The sequence below is a fragment of the Mustela nivalis genome (genome assembly GCF_964662115.1).
Source record: "Mustela nivalis genome assembly, chromosome: 4".
Classification (NCBI taxonomy): domain Eukaryota; kingdom Metazoa; phylum Chordata; class Mammalia; order Carnivora; family Mustelidae; genus Mustela; species Mustela nivalis.
Window position 1 is genome coordinate 86,948,611 of NC_139023.1, and position 25,353 is coordinate 86,973,963.

Consider the following 25,353-nt stretch of genomic DNA (forward strand, 5'->3'; position numbering starts at 1 on the left):
GGTAAGCTCTCTTTCCTATTCATGCCAACCTGTACACATATCTAAATCACCTTACAGAGCATTTTACTGAATTATTTAATATTCCTGTTTCTAGCAGGAATATTACGGTGGAGTCTCTCTCATCCTGAAAAAATAACATCTCTTAATACCCATGGTCCCGCTCACTCACTTGCCTTGTGATCACTCAGACTAAAATATACAATTCAAAGATTTTAAAATCTTATATATAAAACAATATAATTATCTCTAAAAATATGTGTTGAATGCTAACAACTATAATTAATGTAATCTATAGGCCAAAACAACAATAAAAGGTTATTTATTTTATTTATTTTTAAATAAAATAAATTATTTTATTTTTAATTAGTTTTTAATTTATTATTTTATTATATTATTTATTTTTAATAAAAAAATGAAGTCCCTAAAAGCTACTCCAATGTACTAGAGAAGTAAATCTCAAGAAAATCTAAAAGTGCCTGACACATTTCTTAACATAAATTACCTTCTACTATAAGAGAAAATTGAAGCTATCAATCTGCAAACTTATCTCTATAACTGTGAACTGTCCTTATTGTCTTCTTAGTTTCTCAGAGGAAAAAAGTAATTTTTTCTGTCTAAAACCTCTTTCTCTGTGAGTGACTCTAAATTCCAACACTCTTCATCCCTCTCTAAATTCTGCTCTATCAGTTTACCCTTCTTTTTTTTCTTTTTTCTGATCGGGACCTTCCTAATTTCTCCTAAGTATGCAAATACGGTGGAGTCTCTCTCATCCTGAAAAAATAACATCTCTTAATACCCATGGTCCCGCTCACTCACTTGCCTTGTGATCACTCAGACTAAAATATACAATTCAAAGGATTTTGCTCTCCACTCCTACATTTAATCAATTGAATAAGACCTCCATATTTTGCCATTTTTACCTTATCAAAGCCACAACCATCTAAGTTAAAAGCTTCATTTACCACTTATGTGAACTATTTCAATAACTTATCTTTTCACCTATAGTGTCTCTATATAACACCTATAGTATCTCCATATAACATATAGTATCTCCATATAACAAAAATGTTACTATATGGGACAACTAATTATATACTACTCTTCTGTTTAATGCATGTATCTATCTGTAGATGCTAAATTTGCATTTGTAATTAACCCATGTACTTTTAAAAGGCTCCTCCATTTTTGCCTGAAGACTTTAGACAGACAAGCACAGAAAAAAGATTTTCACCAGAATTCCAAGGTGGATATGACTGGATGGTTCCAGTTGTCAAGAATTACCTAATGAGAAGTTAATATAATTGCAGACAAACAGACTGGCTCACCTGTGCATCAGCAAGCTGCACAGCAGGAAACCCTTGGTTGGCTTCTTCTACACCTGCCACATCATCCTGACTAGTGCTATGCTGAGAATGTGTTCCATCCAAAGTATTCTGGTCACTAGATAAGACGGTATTGAAATCTGAGGCTGAGGGTATTGTAGGAAGATTGGGTGCAACACCTAACAGAGTAAATGTTCAAGAGTAAAATTTGAATTATGAGGAAATAAAAACATAAAAGGGCACAGCAAAGTAAACTTATGAAGCCCATATTACAGCAGTATTACCAGACCATTTAAATGGAATGAAGGTAAGAAACACACCACTTTTTGGTCATTTTAAAGACATGATTTAATAATAAAAATGAATTTAAACTAAAATTTCAGAAAATATCAGTCATCCTCATAGAGTCTGTATTAAAGCCAGTCAATTCAAATAGAGAATTTTTTGACCAGAAGATCTTTCAAAAGCATTTGTTATCTCATCAGCTTTGCACTGAGGAGCAGAGTTATAGACAGCAGCAGGGCAAAATTCACAGATGTCACAGAGTCCTACATATAAATTTCTTCCCAATTATGTTTTCTGAGGCAGAACAAAAATAAAATGGCACTATTTCTTCCCTCTGTATTCCCTTTATCCTCTAACTCCCCCAGGCAAAGGATCTGTGATAAAGATGAAATGTTCTTTTCTGGTTTTCTCAAAATTTAAACTGCAGTAGTGAAACTAGGGCTAGAACAGTTCTGGGAGCTGGCAGAAACACTCTCCTTCTACCTTCTTCAACTAAGAGCCAATGATAAGAATTAGAATGCAGTCATAATTAGAATCAGTACCAGATTCAAGAGTGATCCACATACCAGCCAAACAAAGGACTGAGTGAGTAGTCACTTATAAACACATTTCATAATATCACATTTTCTATATGAATAGAATTTGCTAGTGATGCAAATAGTTATCACCTGGGCTAATTTCAGCTGCCTTCAGTACCTAGGATCAAAGTCTACTACACATATTCTTTAAAAAAATTCTCTTTAAAGAACATATGTATCTAAAAAAAAAAAAAAAAAAAAAAAAAAGACTATATGTATCTAATAAATTTGGAAAAATACCCCTAAAAAGAAAAAACAGAAAATGAAGGGTGGCACCACTTGTTTCTGCAGATAGCCACTAACATTTCTTGGTGAATTCCCTGCCAGTGTTCTTGCTGTTTATATGCATTATTTTAAATTAATAAACTGTCCTCATTGCCTCCTCAAAGGCAAAATCTTATTTTATTCTTCTTAATACACCTTTAGGCTTAATTATTTAAGTAACTATAAGAGTAAAAGAAAGCTATTATATCTCAGCAGAATCTGTATAAACTAACATATTTTCTATATTATAGGCACATTATGCCATATTCTTCACATTTTTTCATTAATCTCCTTTTGGTATTTTGAAAATTAAGTCAGCCACATTAACTGGACATTTTAAACTCTTTAAATTACATACGATCTCACATTTGACATATTTGTCTTTCCATAAGAACACCAAGTGACTGCTTACAATTCTCTCAATTCAGTATTACCAAAGGTATTTCATAAATGGGCAAATTTCAACTAAACAGTATTAAACATCTGAGATGTTTAGACCATTCTGTGAAAAACAGAATTTTGTTAAAATTAACATATGTCCCTTAGACAGTTAAGCAAAATAACATGATAACTCAATACCTGATGGAAGACTATTGTGTGCGGATTTTGTAACAGGAGATTCTTGTACCACACTTCCACGATTACCCACAGCATTTGACATCCAATTATAGAAACTCACAGATGATGGCTCAGATAGCAAGGGATGTTCAGATAACATATCAGTGGCCATTGTATTTCCTGAAAATAAAATTTTATTGAGTATAGTATTTCTTAGGTAATAAGCAGAAAATGTGATTTATGTAATTATTTTTTAAAAGTCAGACTAAATTGTTGTTTGCAGATGTTTTCAAACTCAGTGCATGATGTTCGTATTTGGATATTGAGGCACCAATAAATAACTTATTTTTAATATAACAAGAAGAAATTCACTGTTGGATGGTTTACACATCATACCATAACATGAATAGGTTGATAGTAATATCCAAAGCTACAATTTAGAAATGCAAACTAAAAGTATGAAGACACCAACAAGTTACAAAGAGAACAGTTTCCCAAAATACTTTTTCAAAGATGAGGTATAAAATACAGATTAGGTATGCAACCAAAGAATAAAGCAAAATAAACTTGTGTTCTGTTTTTTTGTTTATTAATTCTCAAATAGAAGTAAACTTATAATTGTCAAAACCAAAGATGTACCTGTTCTCGTTAGGGAGCTGCTTTTTACAGCTGCACTACTTCTTTGAGGAGTCCCTTCTAGGAGATTGTGCAAGCTTGGGAAGCTTCCAGTCAGGTAGCTGAGTAGGCTCTCCTTCCTTGGACTCTCCTTCACTGGCATCCCAGTACGGCCAACATGCACAGGAGAATCTGTGGCAGTGTCCCCACTGGTATAGCTCAAAGAATGATATGGGTGAATACCCTACAACAGGAACAACATAGGGCTCTTTCTTATGCTTATAAAAACTACTGCTAATAACTACCACAACTAGTACTGTTATTACTGCTAGTTACTATTCACATTAATACCAAAACAGATTGTGCCTACTAGGATTGTGGTGAATCTCAAATATACAAAGAAGTGTTTTAAAACTTTACAGTACAGGGAGACAAACCATAAGTGACTCTTAATCTCACAAAACAAACTAGGGTTGCTGGGGGGAGGGGGGTTGGGGGAAGGGGAGTGGGGTTATGGACATTGGGGAGGGTATGTGCTATGGTGAGTGCTGTGAAGTGTGTAAACCTGGTGATTCACATACCTGTACCCCGGGGGATAAAAATATATGTTTATAAAAAATAAAAATTAAAAAAAAAACTTTACAGTACAAAACAAAGGATAGTCTTTATTATCATTCACTTATTTTAACAATGAATTATTAATTCCCTTTGAAATCTGAAGAGTGTGTCTGGTGGCAAGATATCGATCCCAAAATTCTTAATACTATACTACTCTTATTGGTACCCTGATAATGAAAATCTGTAAGAGATTCTTTGTAGAGTTCTTTTTCTTTCTATTTTTTTTTAATATTTCATTTATTTATTTATTTGTTTGTTTAAATATTTCATTTATTTGTTTGACAGACAGAGATCACAAGTAGGTAGAGAAGCAGGCAGGGTGGGGGGGAAGCAGGCTCCCTGCTGAGCAGAGAGCCTGATGTGGGGCTTGATCCTAGGACCCTGGGATCATGACCTGAGTGGAAGGCAGAGGCTTTAACCCACTGAGACACCCAGATGCCCCTCTCTGTACAGTTCTAATATGCCAAAAACCATTTCCAGCTATTCTCTGAGGAAAATTTAAAAATTGCAGAATTGCCCATCTCCATCTGTTCTGACACATCTAAGGTTAGAATTTCAGATCAGTTTAAAATCATACAAGAAAAGACTATACAGACAGAAAGATTCTGAAAAGAAGAGATCTGAAACAAAGAGTTGTAGTTCAATTTTTTGGAGGACTTCTATCATTCATAAACAAAGGAACGTTTGTGGGCTAGGAAAAACCATCAAATGGGAAAAAAAATCTGAGACTGATTAAGAAGTTGAGAATTTAAAAGTATCCTAACTTTGAACTACACTATAGAAATAGAATAAGCCTAATAATTCAAACTTTTAAAAAGTGTATATTGAACAATTGCTGAATGTTTTAATTAAAAGAGCAATACCTTAAACAGAATAAAAACTTTAAAAGCACAAAGACAATCTAATAAATTGTATCCCTTGAGCTCCAGTCTACTAGATTCCTTCTCCTAGAAGTACTCTTGTTTCTCATCTACTCTCTTTAAATAATTTATAACTATATAAGCACATGTACATATTTATCCTTGTTTAAGACAGAGAATACATATTGTCCTATATTTTGCTTTTACTTTAGGCATTTCAGTGACCATTCCATATCCACTTAGAGATCAACTTCATCTTTCTGAGGTCTTCACGGTATGCATCTCTGTGCGAGGGGACACTAGATTACTGGCCCTCAAATAGTCATTTATATTGGTTCCATTATTTTCTTATTATAAACAGTGTTGTAAAGAACATTATTGCACATGTGTCTTTGGGCATTTATGAGCATTCATTTCTTTAGAATGAATTCCTGGGCATGAACATACTGGGTGAAAGAATATTACATTTTAAATTTTGATACAGATTGCCAAATTGGTCTTCGAAGAGTTTGTGACAATTTACACTCCCACCAGTACTGTAGAAGAGTGTCTGCTTTCCCTTATCTTCACCAACATACACTATTCAAATGTGTTAGTGTTTTCAATCTGATCGGTGGAAATGAAAATCTCATATTTTAACTTACATTTCTTTAATTTTAAGAGGATACATGTTCATATTTGTGTATTTCTCTGTGAACTCCCCATTAACTAATTTTCTATTTGTGTTAGTGATTAGAAAAAAGATCTTTATATATGTGGAAATTAGCCCTTTGTCATGTGTCTTTCTATTTTGTTTATAATAATTATTTTTTTGTGTAGAAATTTTATATTTTAATATGGCAAAACTGTTAGTCATTTACCTTATGGGTTCTGAGCATTAATGTAAGTCTACACTGAAACTTTCAAAGAAAGTTAAAATATGGTCTGTCCTTTTCATTGCTCAGAAAAGGAAACTAACAAAACATAAATAACCCATGACAACAACAAATAACTTACATGCTTATTACGTGCCAGGTATTGTTTAAGCATTTCTCACGTATTAACAGTTATTTCTTGGCATCCATATTCTAGAAAAAGTTACTATTGTAATCTCCATCTTACAGATAGGGAAACTGACACACAGTATAGTTAAAAATTTGTTCAGTCACAGAACAACTAAGTGTCAGAGGCAGAATGAAACCAAGGCTGTCTGGCTCCCAAGGTGGTAGTTAACCACCTTGCTATATACATGTCTTACCAAGCACTGGATAAGTTTCTTAAAACAGCGTAATTAAAGTCATAAAATAATTCAATTCAAACTATTATGTCGCTAATCATGTTCAACTATAAAAATATTTATCATTACTCAATTATTAAATTATTAATTCTTGAATATAAAATATTCAATATAAAATACTATTTGAATATTTAAATTTAAATACTTAATCTTTGAATTTGAGATATCAGAAATTTAGGTCTTCCCTGGAAGTCTACTTTAACCAGAAACAACAAAAATGTACCTTTATTTTTAATGCAGAGTCACTATGGGTATGAGTCTTAGAAAGTTTCCTCATTATCTCAGCTCCAGTAACAGGTCCAGAGCCACCAGGTGGAGGACGGTTGGCTGTTCCTTCTAATAGCATTGTGTGTTCACTGACTGTGGCTGAAACAGTAAAAAAGAATAAGTGGGCTATAGATTATCATTTTCTTGAAATATTAATACGAGTGTTCCTGGTGGTAAATTACACTCAACTTTACATATTCCTTGAGTAAACAAATTAAATTAATTAAATTTCCTTGAAATTAATTGTGGAATCTGCTATATTATTTTTTTCTTTCTTTTACTCTCCCAACCCCAATCTTCTCACTCAGTCTCAAGAAAGAAACAAATAGCTTGAATTTAGTCCCTCCACACCTCAGCCAAAGGGTTTAGAGAGAAAAAACCAACTAACCTAAAAGTATAGAAATTTCAGATTAACAAAGGAATGTGCAGATGGTTAATTAGAAGGGAGCCAAGATGAGGTTTGGTATTACGACACTGAGATCAGGACCTGAGCCAAAATCAAGAGTCGGATGCTTAACCAAATGAGCTACCCAGGCAACCTTCCTCATAGATTATTCCCGTTGAGTATAAAGTTTTTTTTTTTTTTAAAGACAATTTAAAAAGCTGGTTAATGTATTATATATCAGTGTTCTGAGACCTCTAGTTTTAAGGCTACTGTCCTTTTTCATGGTACTTTCAACTCTTCCAAAATATCATAATTCAGTATTTTTTAATATTACATGCTGTGATAACAAAAATTTTCCTCTGAAAAAGCATTAAAGTGTGCACATACATTTCTAAAATGCACATCTACCTGTATTCTGGCATAGTCATGATGCTGACAGATTTATAGGCTGAATGCATGACTCTAAAATACTACATAAATGCAGAATCAACCAGGCACCAGGTAAAATTCAAAGACTTCTTTAAGTGGTATAGGAAAGATGATGAACAAATATAAATATGAATTTTTTTTTTCAAATGTGAATTTCAAAAGGAAGTTAACATGCTTCACTCAAATATTCCAGCTATGCAAAGATGTCTGTTATTGTATGGGATAGATTAAAGAAATCTATCATATTTCATGAAATTAAATGTAAAAACCAAAAGTCAGTATAAAGATTCCAACATTATTATCATTCCTTTGGACTAATACAAATCATACTTGTATACTTAAGCCATAACATTTTCAAATTTGGGACACAAACGATCAAAATTATCACATACATATGTTACCAAGGTATAATATTTGACTAAAATATTTAAAAATTACCTGCATCAAATTCAAATTCTGCTCCATCAGCACTGGTGTCACTTTGAAGACCACCTCCATTGTCTAGCCCAAGCCCCTCTTCATGTTCGTGGTCCACAGCTGATTGAGGTTTCAGTGGCTGAGCTGGTCTGTGTAAACTAACTCCTTTAAAGGCTGGTGTCACCACAATAAACTTCATCCACTGTCTTGCCAGTGCAACTAAACCTTTCTTTAAAGTTACCAAAGCAGGAAGTCCATCACTCTATAAAAACAATGATGAAATAATGTTACCACTTAAGTGCTTTGCATACATTTATTCATTTAAATCTCATAACCCCCATTTAGAGATGAAGAAACTAGAATCTATGTGTTATAATTTGTCCGCAAAACAGAGTATTTTAAGCTGACAATAGAACTCAATTTCTAAACACAATAGTGCGTCTTTCTGTCATAAACAATGCAGTACCAGGTGACTAAGAGGCTAAACATGGGGTAAAAAATTGGAATTCTCCTTAAGAAGTACTAAATCCATTTTACCTTTATTGTTCTATTGAGGAAATCAAATGTATTTTGAGCTATCCAGGATATTCATTAAACAAAGAGGAAATGAAATTACTCCCTTCAAAGATTAGGTAACCACCACTATTTTAACATTAGAAAAAATAAATCACTATGGTTGAATGCTGGACACAGATGGATTTGTAACTTTTTTGAAAGTTAAATATATTATCAGTAACAACTACATAATTTAGAATATACTTATCCCACATGGTAATGATTATAAGAAAGAAAATTTGGTTATTCTTCCAACTGACACCTTAGCCTAAGAGTAAAATATCCAAATCCCCTCCAACCCCTTTCTTATAATTCCCTGTGTTAAGAGAAATTGCTCTAATTGAAGAGAGCTATTTATTGAACAACAGAAATCACCTCATTTACTTTCTGAGGAACATCAGATCTCTTTGCCTGTCCTTTCATTCTTAGACTCACGTAATGAAAGCCATATTGTGTATTTTCCTCTTACATTAAAAGTTTTATCTCGGCAGACCATCCATCCATGGGAAATGCCTGCCATTCTGTTTCAAGGTCTCTTTGCCTGTGACTAGACAGGCAAGTTAGCCTTGCACTGTGGACCTCCAGTCTTCATTTCACAGGGTAGGAGTAAAAAGCATTATAGTAGTCTCAGGTCCAAGTACCTTTTTCAAATCTACCATTTACTAGAGATTCTCTCTCATTGGAGGTTATCAGAAGTTTGACTGGCTATTACATATTGATCCTAATTTGGCAAACCTTTTGTGCATTTTCTATTGACCAAAAGGTTGGTGAGATGAGAGATCTCAAGTTCTAAACCCCAAATGAAGAGGTGTTACCTTCTATAGTGCTTTTCTAGAGGCAGACATATATTATATTCATTTTGTGTTATTAAATACTCTCCCCATAACCATTAACTAGCCCTTCTTTTATTAAACATTTCTGTGAATTTCAGGCTGGTGATTCTTGCTTGAAATTCTTTATACTTCTGGCTTCTAAGACATTTTTTCTTGATTTTTCTACCTCTTCCTTTCCCTCCTCAGCATTCTTTGTAGCTCTTTCCACCTTTCTTTCATGTCCCCCCCCCCCTTTAATTTTGGTGTACTTCAGATATCCTTTCTTGACCAGCTTCTCACTCAACATACTATCATTTCTAGAAGGCTCATCCATAACCACAGCTTCCAACACCTTCATGTTGGCACTTCCCAGATCATTCATCTCAGCCCATTGCTGTCTGTAAGCCCGTATTTTTAACCATATTTCCCCTTTGGACTTCCCAGCTGCATCTCAAACTATGGGCCAATGAATGGCTCTTCAAAAGGACAGAAGCTTCTTCTTCTTCTTCTTCTTTTTTTTTTTTTTTAAGATATATTTATTTATGTTAGAGAGAGACAGACTCTACATGGAGCCCAACACAGGGCTTGATCTCACAACCCTGAGATCTTGACCTGAGCAAAAACTAAGAGCAGGATACTAACTGACTGGGCCACTCAGGCACCCCAAGAGTAGAGGCTTCTTTAAAGCTAACATATGGTTTCAGTAACTCACCATTGTAGCATCATCAATGATGGAGTAATTTGCCTGGTGCAGGTAGTGATGTAGTATGTTGCACAGTAAACATGAAGGATTTTCTTGGAGAAAACGGGCAACTTTTGTAAGTCTGTTGTATTTACTTCTTAAGGGAAAATGTACACTTTTATTCTGAAACAAAGCAAAAACAACAGATACAGAGTGATGTATCAAAGATACTGCAAATAGAAGACATCCAGTAATCAAGAACTTCCAGGTCTGTTGTTTTCCAACAATGATGAATAATTAGAGATCATGTTCTCTAATAAACCGTATCGGATACCTTGTACTGTTGACAGACATACCTCTAATGCTTCTGTCATTATGCATCCCATAACAGCACAAATTCTCAAGGTACCCTCAGTTTCTAATTTGTTTAAGGATGATTTGAGTTGATCAATGGGAACAAGCCATGCACCAACAGCTGGAGTTGCAGTGCTTAAAAGATTCAGCTGCCTTTGAAAATTAAAAAAAAAAAAAATTATAAAAACAACTGTCAAGACTGATATTTCAAACAATCTTCCATACTTACTATACTTAGTAGCCATTTTACTTAGGCAAAATTATTTTTCATTTTGGCTATCAGATAAATCATAAACATGTAAGTAGAAAATGTGAAGAAAAGATAACAGAAAAGAAGGAAACATATTAAAACCTATTAGACGTGACAGGAAGAAGTTCATGGTGGCATGACATATAATAGTAAAACTAAAGCCCTATGAAAGAAAAAGGGTCAAACAAGATAAGAATAATGTCTACAGAAAACATAAGGTAAGAAAGATGGTAAGAAGGTGGCAACCCTAATGCTATACAGATCAGAAAAATAACTTAAAAATAACTGAAACAGAATTGTAGGTTATTTAAAATGAAAACAAATCAAGGAATAGTACTACATGTTTAAAACTTTTTACCTAGAAAATGCATGTGTAGGAGATCTCACATTGGTGGGAGCTGCAAAACTAAACCAAATTTCCTTGATGGTCAACTTCATGCTACATGAATCTGGAGGTGGAGGCATCAGAGGTAGATCTTTTTTCAAATCATCAGATTCAACTCCTTCATCCTACATAAAATAAAAAACCAAAAACTTCTAATGTATAGCTGCTTAAAACCACTAGTGCCCAACTAAATGTTTAAAGCACAAGATCTTCCCATCGAATCAAGCTCTACAGGTGACACCTTTATATAAAACAGGTAACATAAACCTTGCTCAGCCTAACCCTGATTCTGAGAAATACCTATAGAACTTTGAAGCTCTACGGAGCAAAGACTGAAAAACCACTGCACTGCAGTAAGCCGTAAATAAAAGATCCAGAGCCGAATGCTTCTCTTTATCACTTCATTCAATTACATTTGTTTAGGGATGTTTAAGTATTTTTTTTTTTCCAGATGAAAAAAGTGAGAGAAAGAGGTTTTGTGACTTGTCAAAATTCATACAACTATTAAGGAGAATGAATGATAAAATCAGTGTCTTCTACTTCCTACAACAATCTGTTTTCCATTCCATTTTAACAACATATTTCAAATTTCCAAAAACAAATTCCACAAAAATACTAGTATAGTCCATGTTCAAATAAATACTCTATAATAAAATAGTCCTATTTATCTTCTATACAGCAATCTGAATCAGTGTTAAGAAGTAGTAATTTTTTAAAATGTATAATCACCACTTTTTTTTTTTTTTTTTGCAGTTTCTGAACCAAAAATGCTGGTGGATGGAGAGGATCATATCTTTGAGACCCTTTTGGAGACAGGAAGAGATCACTGAAATCCCCAACAGGCTCCAAATGCTTCACTTGAATGACAGAAGCAAAACATTTGGCGACAAGGCTATAGTAAAGATTTTTTGTTTCCCTTGGATCAAACTTCTATGAAAAGAGAATTACAGAGTCAAAAAGACACATTTATGTGTTACAGCCTTGAAAACTACAAGTACTAGCTTCATATGGCTCTTCATTATTAAATGAATATGGGATAATATGAAAATTTCACTCGTTAAACTTTTGGACCATTCCAACAGAGGAAGCCTGTAGCAGGTTACTGAAGAGGGAACTGTGCTCTACATGCTGATTGTGTCTCCATCATGGGCCCTCAGGAAACTGGTCCAAGCCAAAGAATAGAAAATGGTAGAGCTGAGCATGAAGGAATTGAGCATCTTAAAGTTGAAAGGGACTTAATACAGCTCTTCACCTGTAGGTGACTAAAGGAAAGCCTCTGCCTAGGTGGCAAAGACTTCTTCCTTATAGCTCACTGGAAGCTCTACAAATTCAGCTTCAAATATAATTCTCTGTGAATCTGTTGGGTACACACTATGGAATGCACAAATTTGGAGGCTCCTTCTTCAGGCTAAATACCTGGCTTTTTTTTTTTTTTAAACCTATCTCCATAGATTTTATACTAATGTACTATCTATCTTCATTCCTTCCTTCATTTAATCATTCAATAAATATTTATTGAGAAGACACCATGTGCCAGGGACCCTTCTAGGTAATGAAAATACAAAGATGAATAAGATTTTATCCGTACCTTCAAGAGGCTCACATTCTAAATCTATCTGGTGTGATTACTGAGCCTTTAACAAAGAAATGTGCAAGATGCAGCAGAGACAAGCACAGAGGATATATGCCTCTACCCAGAAAGGTCACAAAGGGCTTCCCACAGCAGTGAGGTTTCAGCTGAGGCCAAAGGATGAGGAGCAGTTGGGCAGGCAGACAAAAGGGAACAGGGGTCCAGGAAGGGAGGGAGCTTTGACCAGACAGGTGGGGCAATGCACAGCACCCTTCTGTAGGGTTAACTTGCAGAAAGACTAATACAAGAGATGATAGGGGCTGAAAGTCAGAGGGTCTTACAAGATTTTAAATATGACTAAACCACTCACAAATACTTTTTAATAAAGGGGTTTAAGATGGTTGGGGCTATAGAATTCACCTTTTAGATAACTTCTCTGTCTCATTTGTAAATCATCTCTAAGGCTCCCGTCAGAAATCGTAAAGCTGCCTTAACCCTCTTCAAAGGTGATGAGGATAAGTGTCTGAAATAGGTATATACAGGTGTTCCATCAGAGACAAAATCCTGAGTCAAGTAGTCCACAGGGCTCCCCAGACGAGGCATCCCAGTGTGGCCTGTCCAGTTGTTCCTATGAGAGGAGCTGCCCCTGAGGGTTCCGCTCCATGCCACCTTCCTGCCGGGCCCTGCAGCACTCGGCTGGCTTTCTACTTTTTTTTTTTTTCACTCTTTAGAATGCAGGGAGGTAAGCATAATGTTAAAGAAATAAACAAAAAAGTCTACCACTTGTTATGTCTCTTCATAGTTCTCTAATTCACTTTTAGTTATTACTGGTCAAGATAAAAGACTGGCATTTCCTCATGGGATGATTAAAGAATGAATATCCACAAAACAGCTCTGAATCCTAAAACAATGTGAACTATAGGCAATAGTTCACAAAACAATGTGAATTGTAGGCAATAGTTATTTTAAAGTTAGCAGATGCTAAATATAAGTCCACATTCCTTATCTGCAGCTCTAAATCTTATACTGAGAAATCAAAATATTTTTGTGTAAATGTGGCATCAAAACCTGATCTGAATTTGGTAAGAGGCTATTTATCCCACTTGGAATTTTTATGAATGTTGTGCTGCAAAAGTATTTAAATATTTCAAGACGGAGTGCTGTCTCAGATTCCATTAGGAGTTTGTGTGACATATAAAACACATACCATATTACCTTTCTGTTAAAGGAAAAAAAATCTTAGTTCTCAAATATATCTGTCCTGTGGGTTTCAGATAAGGTTGTGAGCTAGGCACTAAGGTTTATAAAAGATAAAGAAGACAGTTTTCAGGAACTGAAAATTTTTAAAAAAGAAGGCAGCTTATAGATAATAAGTAACTAATTATAATAGTATGTGAAGCAAAACAATAATAAAGTTGGATAAGTTGGATTTAGGTTGACTGAATTTTTGGTAACTATGGCATGTGTAAATGAAGATAGCTAACCAATGGGAGAGTTAGCATCATCAAATTATGGAGCAGAACTAGAAAATGAAGTAAATCAGGGAGTGGACATATAGAATTCCAAAAAAAAAAAAAAAAAAGGGAAAAAAAAGGTAGCCAAGAACGACATGGGAAGAATACCCACACTGAAGCACAAAGAACTGAGTGAGGACATGGACCAAGAAAAGTCAGAGAACCCAAAGAAAGCAATGTTACAAAATTTAGGGATATTCAGCAAAGAGAGGAGGATCACAGAAATCAAGGATGACAGCTGAGTTTCTGTCAAATATTTCAGTGGGATAGAAGGAGAAGGAAACAAGAGCTGGGTTCTTCCCAACTCCTTTGTCCAGTGAGAAGCTATTATATTTTTAAATTTCCTTAAAGTGCTTAATCCCTGGGGCGCCTGGGTGGCTCAGTGGGTTGGGCCGCTGCCTTCGGCTCGGGTCATGATCTCAGGGTCCTGGGATCAAGTCCCACATCGGGCTCTCTGCTCGGCAGGGAGCCTGCTTCCCTCTCTCTCTCTCTCTCTGCACCAGCCTCTCTACCTACCTGTGATCTCTCTCTGTCAAATAAATAAATAAAATCTTTAAAAAAAAAAAAAGTGCTTAATCCCTGACCACCACTCAAATACATCCAAAGACATCACAAGAAAACTGTGATTAGACTCCTAACTATGGGCGCTTGAGTGGCTCAGTGGGTTAAAGCTTCTGCTTTCGGCTCTGGTCATGATCCCAGGGTCTTGGGATCGAGCCCTGCATTGGGCTCTCTGCTTGGCGGGGAGCATTCCTCCTCCTCTTTCTCTCCTTGACTCTCTGCCTTTTTGTGATCTATGTCAATCAAATAAATTAAAAAAAAAAAAAAGACTCCTAAATTATGCATCAAATCAAAATAAATATTTCAAAAAATAAACTACCAGAAACCTGGGTTTCAGAGATGATTATGCCAATGAATGGTGGATATCTATAACAATTCTTAATCAAAAGGTGTTTTTTTTCCCTCTTCAATTGGTCTAATTTCCAAATGATCAGAAGTGTATGTACATATGTGTTTAAAAACAACATTTACCAAGTTCTTACTATGTACTAGACACTGAGTTAAGCCTTTCATATATATTATCTCCTTCAATCTTCACAAGTCTAGGTCAGTATCCTTACAATACTATTAGAGACAAAGAAACTTCAAAGAGGAAAAAATCTGTACCCATCGGTTAGTGGTACAACTCTTCTGTAATCTAGAATTTTGAATATTTTTATTATTTCTATTATTAATAATCATGACATTCTACCATATTAAATATAATAAATGAGTTATATATAAGATATTCTTCAGGACTCTAGCTAAAATGGGTGGATACTAAAAATATTTAGAACTTACATGAAATACTACCAGTGACAAAACTAAGTATTTAAGTGAATTCTGCTAAAATCCTTAAGACAACATCAAAGCGATGCCTACTTTTCTGAAATTCTATTAATTCATTAATTCAACAAATATTATTAAGTGCCCAATATGAGCAAGGCATTAAACAAGGTACTATGATGGATAAAAATATATCTATGGTACAGTACCTATGCTTCAGAAATTATGTTCTAGTAGTATAATCACCAAAATATATTGACTACAATTTAAGCAAAAATTCCAAATACTGAAAGAAGCAAATATACTCCAGAAATTAACTTTGAAATGAGTAGCTTTGTTATTTTTTTCAAAGCACTACTATGATTAAAAATTCACCAACTTGTTCATCTGAAACAGAATTTCCATTTAGGTCTGAAGAAGGGCTTATTCGATCACAAGGAAGATTATCATCAGAGACATCAGTATTATAGCCACTGCCAGTTGGAGAATCAGAAGAATTATTGGATGTCAGCACTCCACCTCTTTCTGTGACACTAGCTTTACCCATAATTCCAAAAGTATTATATAAAACAGCACCAGACTGTCTTCCTCCTGTAAGAGAGAAGGAACGTATTCATTAAAAGCAGTGGGTAGGGGCACCTCGGTGGCTCAGTTGTTAAGAGTCTGCCTTTGACTCAGGTCATGATCCCAGGGTCCTGGTATCTAGCTTCTCATAAGGCTCCCTGCTCAGTGGGAAGCCTGCTTCTTCCTCTACCACTCCCCTCTGCTTTTGTTCCCTCTCTGTGTCTCTGTCAAATAAATAAATTAAATCTTTAAAAAACAAAATTAAAAAAACAGTGGGTATCTCAATGCTGTACTCTACAGTACCCATAAAGATAAAAAAATAAAAATAAAAATTCACAGGGGTGTCTGGATGGTTCAGTAGGTTAAGTTTCTGCCTTCAGCTCAGGTCATAATCCTGGAGTCCTAGGATTGAGTCCCGAGTCGGGCTCCCTACTCAGTGGGGAGTCTGCTTCCCCCTCTCCCTCTGCCTCTCCCCACTGCTTGTGCTCGCTAATAAACAAATAAGTAAAATCTTTTTAAAATTTTTTTAAAAATTAAAAATTCATAAAGATCTTTTTTTTCTCATCAAAACTTTGCCCTTATCTATAAAGGTCATGTAAGACTGGATTATCAGGTAAAGAACTGTAGGCATACTTGATTACTATTATATATATGACTAAACCTAAAAGTTTACATATAACTTATAACTCAGCCTTACATACAACTCAGCCTTCCTTTTTTTATATATTACTCAATAATGAAGAAGAAAATTGTATATAACTGTGAGTTACATAACTGTAAGTCAGTCTGTCACTGGATAAAGGATTTACAGTATTTTCATCATTCCAAACTCTCCTAATAAAAAAATTCAGTTTCCAAAGATGCAAACTGTCAAAAGCTAGGTGGCTCTATATTTTATTCAAAAAATTTTTTTTTCTTAACCACAGATATTTTTGTTCAGGCAGTAATGTTTTGTATGCCTACATGCTCTGTTAGATTTGAATCACACACTGAAGGGGAAGTCCCACTTACAGAATTGGGATGGGGCACCCACCCTGGTAAATAATCCCAGGTCCCAACTTTATGCTTAAATATGCAGATTCGGGTTATTCAAAGTCACAGTTGTTCAAAACATTTTAGCAATGTGGGACCAATCTGTCCCTCACTTAAGCAGAAATGGAAGAAAAAATGTTTACCTTTTATGGTTAAATTTTCAAGTCCACATTCAAACATTATCCAACCCCATTTTTCTTGGCTGGGACCTATTCGAGTTACATCTGGAACAGCTTGCTGATCAGTTTCATCCACAAAAGTAAACTCATCCAACTCTTCAAGAGTAAATAAAACTTTGGACTTCTCAAAAGGAATAGCAGTGATGGCACAGGTACCAATATCTATTACCAAAAGAGAGCAAAATGAGCATCTTTAAAGACAGGTTTGCATTGTTTTAAAAAACATTTAGACACCGTCTTTGGGGTGATCCGTGGTGGACGTTTTGAGGGCAGCTGACTCATACATAGCCTGCGCATCCCAGACTGCCTCCTGTGGAAGCCTGAGCCGGTCGTGTAGCTTTCTCCCTTTGTCTCATAACCATGTCCACCAACGAGAATGCTAATTTACCAGCTGCCTGCCTTAACAGATTCAAGAACAAGGGGAAAGACAGTACAGAAATGAGGTGGCATTGAATATGGAGCTGAGGAAAGCTAAAAACGATGACCAGATGCTGAAAAGAAGAAATGTAAGCTTGTTTCCCAATGATGCTACCTCTCCATTGTAGGAGAACCATAACAACCAGGACACTGTAAATTGGTCTGTTGATGACATTGTCAAAGGCATAAATAGCAACAATTTGGAAAGCCAGCTCCAGGCTACTCAAGCTGCTAGGAAACTATGTTCTAGGGAAAAACAGCCCCTCATAGAAAACATAATCCGGGATGGTCTGATTCCAAACTTTGTGTCCTTCTTGGGCAGAACTAACTGTAGTCCCATTCAGTTTGAATCTGCTTGAGACCGCAGGGAGATTAAAAAAAAAATGAGGGACAGTGTCTTTCTTAAAAATGTATCTTAATACTGTCAAAAAGAAAGATAAATGAAGTAATCAACTTCTGAAATAATGTCTAATGTCCTACAATTTAAAAAGCGCCAGAATCACACTGAAATAAAAGGGAGGAAAAAAGATTCCATATTTAAGAAATAATTGCTCAGAGGCAGAATGAGTTCATTTCTGAAAGATTATAGGTACTCTAAAAATCTAAAGTAAAAAAAGCTCCTGAATAATTCAGCTTCATGGTAAATTATTTTTAAATACTTTCTCATCATCTTACAAAAAAAAATCATTCTAATTAATTACCCAGCTACAACAAAAACATTAGAAAATAGGGAAATTATAGCTTTTACTAAAGGACTGCTTTAGGCTAACACACTTTATGTAATTATAATTCATAACAGACATTGCCATAATTTCACCACTTATAATATGATATGGAAACTAACATCCTGTATGTCTGGCAAAGGCTTATGTTCTATTTACTTTTTTTCATTTCTTTCTCTGATTACTGCTAATAAATACAGAAAAGAAAAAAAAAAGATGAAAAAAAATGTAAATTTAGCACCCAGAGATAACTTGTTTACAATCAAATTAAATTTCCTTCTAGCTTTTTAGAGATTATTTTACAAACAAACCAGCTTTGATTCTGGTATTTCAAATAACAGTAAACCAAGATAATTTCCTAATGGCATAAAAATTCTTCAAATATACTATTTTAAGCTACATAATACTCCATCATATGAAAATACTATATTTCACATTTATGGTTAGAAAAACTTTCTGATCAGAGAGTAAATATTCAGTTAAATTTTTCTATGCTTTTCTCATTATTTATTTTTTATATCTGCCTTTAATTCCGTAAACTTATTCTTATTATGAAATAAGGTGAGGATTAAAGTTAAATTTCCACAATAGCCAAACTATGGAAAGAACCTAGATGTCCATCAACAGATGAATGGATCAAGAAGATGTGGTATATAAATTTTCTGATTAAGTAATACACTTTCAGAGATCAAAGATACAAAATGAGTGAAAAGGTATACAATGAAAAGCCTCTGACACAAGGACATACTTCCTCTTCCTATAGGTAACAAATGTCATCAGATTATTGAGAATCCTTTCACAAATATCTTCTGAACATGTAAGCAAAGACAACTACATTTTCCTTGCATTTTTATACAATGTTCAGTGTACCTTTCAAAATTCTATTTAGTTACTTCTTGCACTTTTGTGCAATTGCAAACTGGTTATCAGTGTACATTACAGAGCTGATAAAAGTCTTTTTGTATACCAGCCACTGTATTTTGTACCAGCTTTAGGATGATAGATCTCAGGTAGCCAAGAAAAGTCTCTTTATTTGGAATCCTCAGTCAAACTTTGCTCTCAAACACAAGGATACTGAAAGAAGATCTGAGAAAGCCACAACAGTTATGCAGACCCAGAATACAGACAAGAATCATGGAAACTTCAGAGCCTACAGAATACAATGAGCAAAGTCAAGGTAATCATTTGTACATTCAGGATTCGTCATCTGTCCCACATGTAGATTTTAGCATAGCAATCGTCTCTAAAAGACTAACTAACTCCATGTTTTCTAGATTGAATCTTTGACTGTCTGAGATCATTTAAGCTTCTAAATGCACTGAATTACATCAAAAATATTAAAAGGGTACGTGACATCTTTGGTTTTCTTTTTCACCTCACCAGGGACTTTATTTAAAAGGCATAGCCAGATCTATCATTCTAATTGTTACTGTATTTTACAAACTTGACTATCTGCTTTCGATACTGCAATTAATTCTTTTTAACGAAGTTGTGCCAACAGAATGATTTTAAAAAGTAAGAAAGACAATAAAGATTCATACTCTCTCTTCTTTAATGAACAAGCTGATACCATGAAGAAAACAAGAGATACAAGCAGTTCCTAATTGGGACCATACCACTTACTTTCCTACCAAAGTTTAACTTTCATTCTCATAGAACATGGTAAATAAACAGCTAAATACCATGTGCTCAATATATGCAGAAATACCTTTCTATAAAAATACTCAAATTGTAGCAATATTTGAAAAAAATCATGTTTCCTTTTGCATTATCCTCTTACATTTTTACATGTCAAAGAAAAAATATTTGTTATAGATCCTACCTGTTGTATCAAGACCTCTAAGTTGCCCATGAACTCGATGAATATTTAACTTGGCTGCAATTTCTTTGCCTTTTTCTGCTCCGGCATTTGATCTGAGAGATCCAGATGACTGAGGCTGCATCTTAGTGGCATGGACATATCTATCAAAATTTGATGTTCTACCAGGTTCTGTATTATTTGAAGTCTCTTCAACTACACCTCTTAATAAAAATTTAAAAAAGTATGATGGTTAACATTTAAATAATATAGTTCAGTAAAAACATTTAATAAGCAGCTATTTTAAAAAACTGCACTGTTGTAATTAAGCCTTTATTAATAAATTTTTCAGTGTTTACTGAAAAACAGTATGAGTAAAAACAGTAAAAACTTTTAAAAATAACTTTTGTTATCTATAGTAATACCTGAAATTCCAATACCAATTTTGAGTTTAAACATGAGAATTTTCAGAAATGTATTTAAATGGTTATGGCTTACTTTTATAACCAACAAGAAAATTATGGCTCAATAAAATCTTTCTCACCTGTTCATACGAACTTGTGTAGCAATTCTGTCAAAACACAATGCTACTAGAGAAACATGAGTCACACTTTTACTAGGAGCTGTACTTGGAGATTCTTCCACTGAGGCTTGTAACAAACATAAGTTTACCTAACACACAAAATGTCATAAATTTCAGAGATACAAAGTGAAATATTATCACTTAAACATAAGATATACAGGAAAATGAAAAACTACTGTTAGGAATGGTATATCTATGTGTCTGAGAGTAATGAAGATAAAGCTTATAAACAGAGACTCATTGAGTAATCATAATTCAATTGTTACTGGATGGATATGTAATGTTTTAGTAAATAACACCCAATATTCCATTTACGTAAACTATTTGTATTATTAATTTTTATATTAGATCATTAAAGGAATAAGATACATATTTTTGATCTGATAATCCATTCTACCGCCATTCAGTTTAGTAAATTCAGAGGACAAAAACAAGCAAAATGTTCTCCTCTTTCAGGAAAATTTTTTAAAATATTAAATGGTTACCTTTGGTATGCTAACATTAGCCTGAAGACCTTTAATTGTTACATTATCTTGCTTCATTATAAGACTTGTCTGTGCTTGTCCTTGATTAGTCGTTCCTATGGTAGCATGTTCAGTTTTTATTCCTCTAACATCTTGTTTGGAAGATAGCTAAAGAGATTAAAGTAGAATTGTTATTTCATAGAACTTTCATAATTTCCACAACGTCCACAAAAGCAACTTGCTTATTCACTGTGCTCCCTTCTGCACATCTATGTGCCGGCTGCCATCCCAGCTAGCACCCATACTCGTTAAGTCCAAACTTCGAATAGCTAAGAAAAATACTGGCAGTTTCAGGGCTGAGAGAAGTTATATAAAATAAAGTGAAACCAATGTAGAGAGAAACAGAAAAAAAATGGCAATAAGTATTATTTTAGAATCACTAAAATGTATTTATTTGATAATAGATTTTGGATTTGATAATTGGCTCCTCCTTGTTGACTGGGAATATTTTCAAACTGATGTATACTCCTCTATCCTCGGAAATGCCAATGTTTTGAACAGTTGGATCATTAAAAATAATCAGCCTCATTTTACCTTACCTCTGGTCTCTTGCCTAAATATGACCCAAATAAATTTGAAAGGCAGATGGAGAATCACCAGAAGAGCATCAGGATATGACTGCTAAGAAACTGGCTCCAAAGCTAGAGCTACTGCATAAGTAGACTATCACCTACAGGAGATGATGACTTGAGTCACTGAGCTGAACAAAAATAATCTCAAAAATACTTTTTTTTCTGTTTTAGTGGGCATCTGTTTTGCCTGCCACTTTATTTTCCAACCTAAAATCATACGCATTTTTTAATAATCTTTTTATTATGTTATATTAGTACAGCACATCATTAGTACTGCACAGTACATCACTAGTTTTTGATGTAGCATTCCAAGATTCATTGTTTGCATGTAACAATCTGTCCTCAATGCAATCCGTGCCCTCCTTAATACTCATCACTGAGCTCACCCATCTCCTCACCCCCTACCTTCCTAAAACCCTCAGCTTGATTCCTGCCTGGAGTCCATAGTCTCTCATGGTACCATGATAAAATAATCTCAAAAATATTAAGATATAAATGATCTAATCACAGAGAAAAGCCAAATTATATGTAGCTTTGCTGTCTTAGAAACTGAATGTACCAGCCTGAAGAATGCTCATTCACTCAGGACCAAAGTTCTTTAGGAAAGGCTTACAATTAATTAAGCTACTTCCGAAATAAAAGAAAAAAATAAAGCTACAAATTTAATAAATATTTTATTGCTATTTAATCCACAGTATAGTTATATACATTATCTCTTAAGAAGCCAATAGCAAACATATAAGGACTTTTTAGAAGTGTCCATGTGTTCCAATTTAAATGGCTAATAAAATTTTAATATATTCCATTTTTTTTCAAGTTCAGATATCATATATACATGAAGAGTTCTCAACTTGCTAAACTCATTGAATAAAAAGTTCTTACATTTTCTGAGAAGGTAGTCTTGCTATTTTGGACAGCTTCCCTGAGGACTTTGGCATGGAGATCATCTACAATTGCAGCTGGATGGCGGGTACTAGCACAATGAACCATTGCTTCAATGTACCTGAGGGAAGAAAAATAGTACAGGAAAAACCTAAATATCACTTAATACTATGGCCTAGTTTATCTAAACTGTTCTGTTATGTTCCATTCTAGAGTCCATTCATGGTAGTTTTGTCTCCCTCAGTAGATTATAAGCTCCTTGCAGGACTGAGAAATCTATTATTTTTAAACCTATTTTCATCTTTGTGCAACCAAAACAGCCATCATCAATATTCTTCTTCATGAATATATATCACATATGATAATTATATCACATATACTTAATCATTTACTAAAACATTACTTAAAAGTTATATTCTTCAACAAAATTAATACCTGTCTAAAGCTTCGGCTACCAGGGGAGTCAGAACAACATCAACAGTCCCTTTCACTTCAACTATGGCTGTGGTCCTGGTCTGAGAGACTGGCTGATCCAGGGTCCACTCTTCTGTCAATGTTTCATCATCTGTGTTATCAACAGTTTTCTTTTCCAGAGGGGTATATGGTGTACTATACAATTTAATAAAAAAATATGTATTAAAAAGACCATGAAAAAGAACAGAAGTTAGAGTTTCCTTAAGATGAATAATCACTCAAATACACATTTACTTCAACTAAAATTTTCATGGAATCAGAATGCTTAATAATCCCAAATGCTTGGCAGAGATAGGTGAGATGCAAATATGCAAACTGATCAAAGATGGTTAATACATCAAGTAAGAAGAAAAAGGTCAATATATTTACTTGATGGGGCTTTTCCAAATTATGAAAATTACAATACTGAATTCTTATTAGTTCCCAATTTTGATATGCCAAGTTATGGCTTGCATATTAGGTCCAACAGAAATGCTAGTGGCTGCTAATAAATGTTGGCAAAGCCATGACAGACAACAGAACTGAATTATTTATGGTAATTAATTCATTTTTTAAAAATGTTCCAGAGTGTCTGCCTTCGGCTCAGGTCATGATCCCAGGGTTCTGGGATTGAGTCCTACTTCAGGCTTCCTGCTCAGTGGGGAGCCTGCTTCTCCCTCTCCTTCTCCCTCTGCCTGCCACCTCCCTTCCCCCACTTGTGTGCTTTCCCACTCTCTCTCTGTCAAATAAACAAATAAAATCTTAAAAAATAAAATTTTCAGAACTAATCTTATTTTTCTTTCATTTTCTCAAGGCCCTGGACAATTCCTCCATATGATGGCCAATGAAATGTTACTTATAAGAATGAATAAATTAAAATGAGAAGCTGTAAAAAAGATGAAATAAAATAAAATGCAGGGCCAACTATTTACTAATTACAACTAATTACAATACTGAATTCTTATTAGTTCCCAATTTTGATATGCCAAGGAAAAACCTAAATATACTTAAAGTGTAAATACTATAGGCAGGTTGAAAGTTAAAAAAAAAAAAATAGTAATAATGGAAAAAGATACTCCATGAATACATATGTATCACTCAGCCTGAGAAAGCTGAGATGGCTGGATTAATATCAAAATGGATTTAAAAGAATTATTATATGCGCTAAAGAGGAAATTTAGGTAATGATAAAATGATATAAGCAGACATATCAGTGTGTAAAAATTACTAAGAATTTCAAAATACATTAAGAAAAAACTGATGGGGTGCCTGGGTGGCTCCGTTGGTTAACCGACTGCCTTCAGCTCAGGTCTCTGATTCTGGGGCCCCAGGATCAAGCCCCACATTGGGCTCCCTGCTCAATGGTTGAGTCTGCTTCCCCCTCTCCCTCTTGACCCTTCCCCTGATCATGCTCTCTCTCTCTCTCAAATGAATAAATAAAAAAAAAAATCTTTAAATTTTTTTTAAAAAACTGATAGAACTGAAGGCAGAAATAAACTAACAACTTTAATTAAACTTTACTTTCCCAGAAACTGATAAAAATGGTGAACAAACCAGTAAGCTTATAGAAGATTTGATAACACCATCCACCAACCCTGCCATGTGTAGGACACTACTCCATCCAATAACTGCAGAAAACACTTTCCTTTCTACCGTTTGTGGAACACTTACCAATACAGACCACAAGCTGGGGTACAACAAGTCTCAACAAATGTAAAGATCAAAATCACAAAAACCATACTATGTGATTACAAAATGAAATTAGAAATTAAAAAGAAAATGATATCTTTTAAAATTCTCAAGTATATGGAAATTAAGCATTGCATTTCTAAATAAACCATGGGTCAAATAATTAAATTAAAAGAGAAAAATTAAACATAAATAAATAATAAAGTTTATAGCCAAGTAAAGAATGGCTATTTCTCAGAATAAACTCTACATATCTAATAATCAATAAAGACTGACTTTAAACTTCAAAAGTATGTAACTTCTACTTACTTTGAAGTTGATCCTGAAAGTTGCATTCCTCTGTCTAGTAAAGAATTAGCTGTGAGCCCCTGTTTGATAACCTAAAATAATATAAAATATTACTCACAGTCTAGAATCTTAATGTTATTTGATCTCTAATTTTATGCTATCAACTGGCATTTGTGAATATCCAAATTACCTTGTTAATATGATTCTGATATGTACAACAAAAATACTTAACATATAGAAGCACCTGGGTGGCTCAGTGGGTTTCAGCTCAAGTCATGATCTCAAGATTGTGAGACTGAGCCATGTGTAGGTATTCTCTCTCCCTCTC

General features: G+C 34.3%; 1 protein-coding gene across 16 annotated transcripts in view; it reads right to left on the reverse strand.

The window, feature by feature from the left end:
• Nucleotides 1–25,353, reverse strand: part of BLTP1 (bridge-like lipid transfer protein family member 1) — a 217,015-nt gene that overhangs the window by 93,684 nt on the left and 97,978 nt on the right. For all 16 annotated transcript variants that reach the window (XM_082726767.1, XM_082726764.1, XM_082726765.1 and 13 more), the window contains exons 31-46: nucleotides 25,047–25,117; nucleotides 23,031–23,204; nucleotides 22,596–22,716; nucleotides 21,103–21,249; nucleotides 20,579–20,706; nucleotides 20,059–20,258; nucleotides 17,062–17,259; nucleotides 15,702–15,913; nucleotides 10,886–11,037; nucleotides 10,280–10,430; nucleotides 9,954–10,106; nucleotides 7,896–8,136; nucleotides 6,600–6,742; nucleotides 3,647–3,866; nucleotides 3,029–3,187; nucleotides 1,326–1,501 (exon numbers count right to left, since the gene is read on the reverse strand). In XM_082726767.1, the coding sequence (XP_082582893.1) occupies nucleotides 1,326–1,501; nucleotides 3,029–3,187; nucleotides 3,647–3,866; nucleotides 6,600–6,742; nucleotides 7,896–8,136; nucleotides 9,954–10,106; nucleotides 10,280–10,430; nucleotides 10,886–11,037; nucleotides 15,702–15,913; nucleotides 17,062–17,259; nucleotides 20,059–20,258; nucleotides 20,579–20,706; nucleotides 21,103–21,249; nucleotides 22,596–22,716; nucleotides 23,031–23,204; nucleotides 25,047–25,117 (2,646 nt within the window). The remainder of the gene's footprint in view (nucleotides 1–1,325; nucleotides 1,502–3,028; nucleotides 3,188–3,646; nucleotides 3,867–6,599; nucleotides 6,743–7,895; nucleotides 8,137–9,953; nucleotides 10,107–10,279; nucleotides 10,431–10,885; nucleotides 11,038–15,701; nucleotides 15,914–17,061; nucleotides 17,260–20,058; nucleotides 20,259–20,578; nucleotides 20,707–21,102; nucleotides 21,250–22,595; nucleotides 22,717–23,030; nucleotides 23,205–25,046; nucleotides 25,118–25,353) is intronic.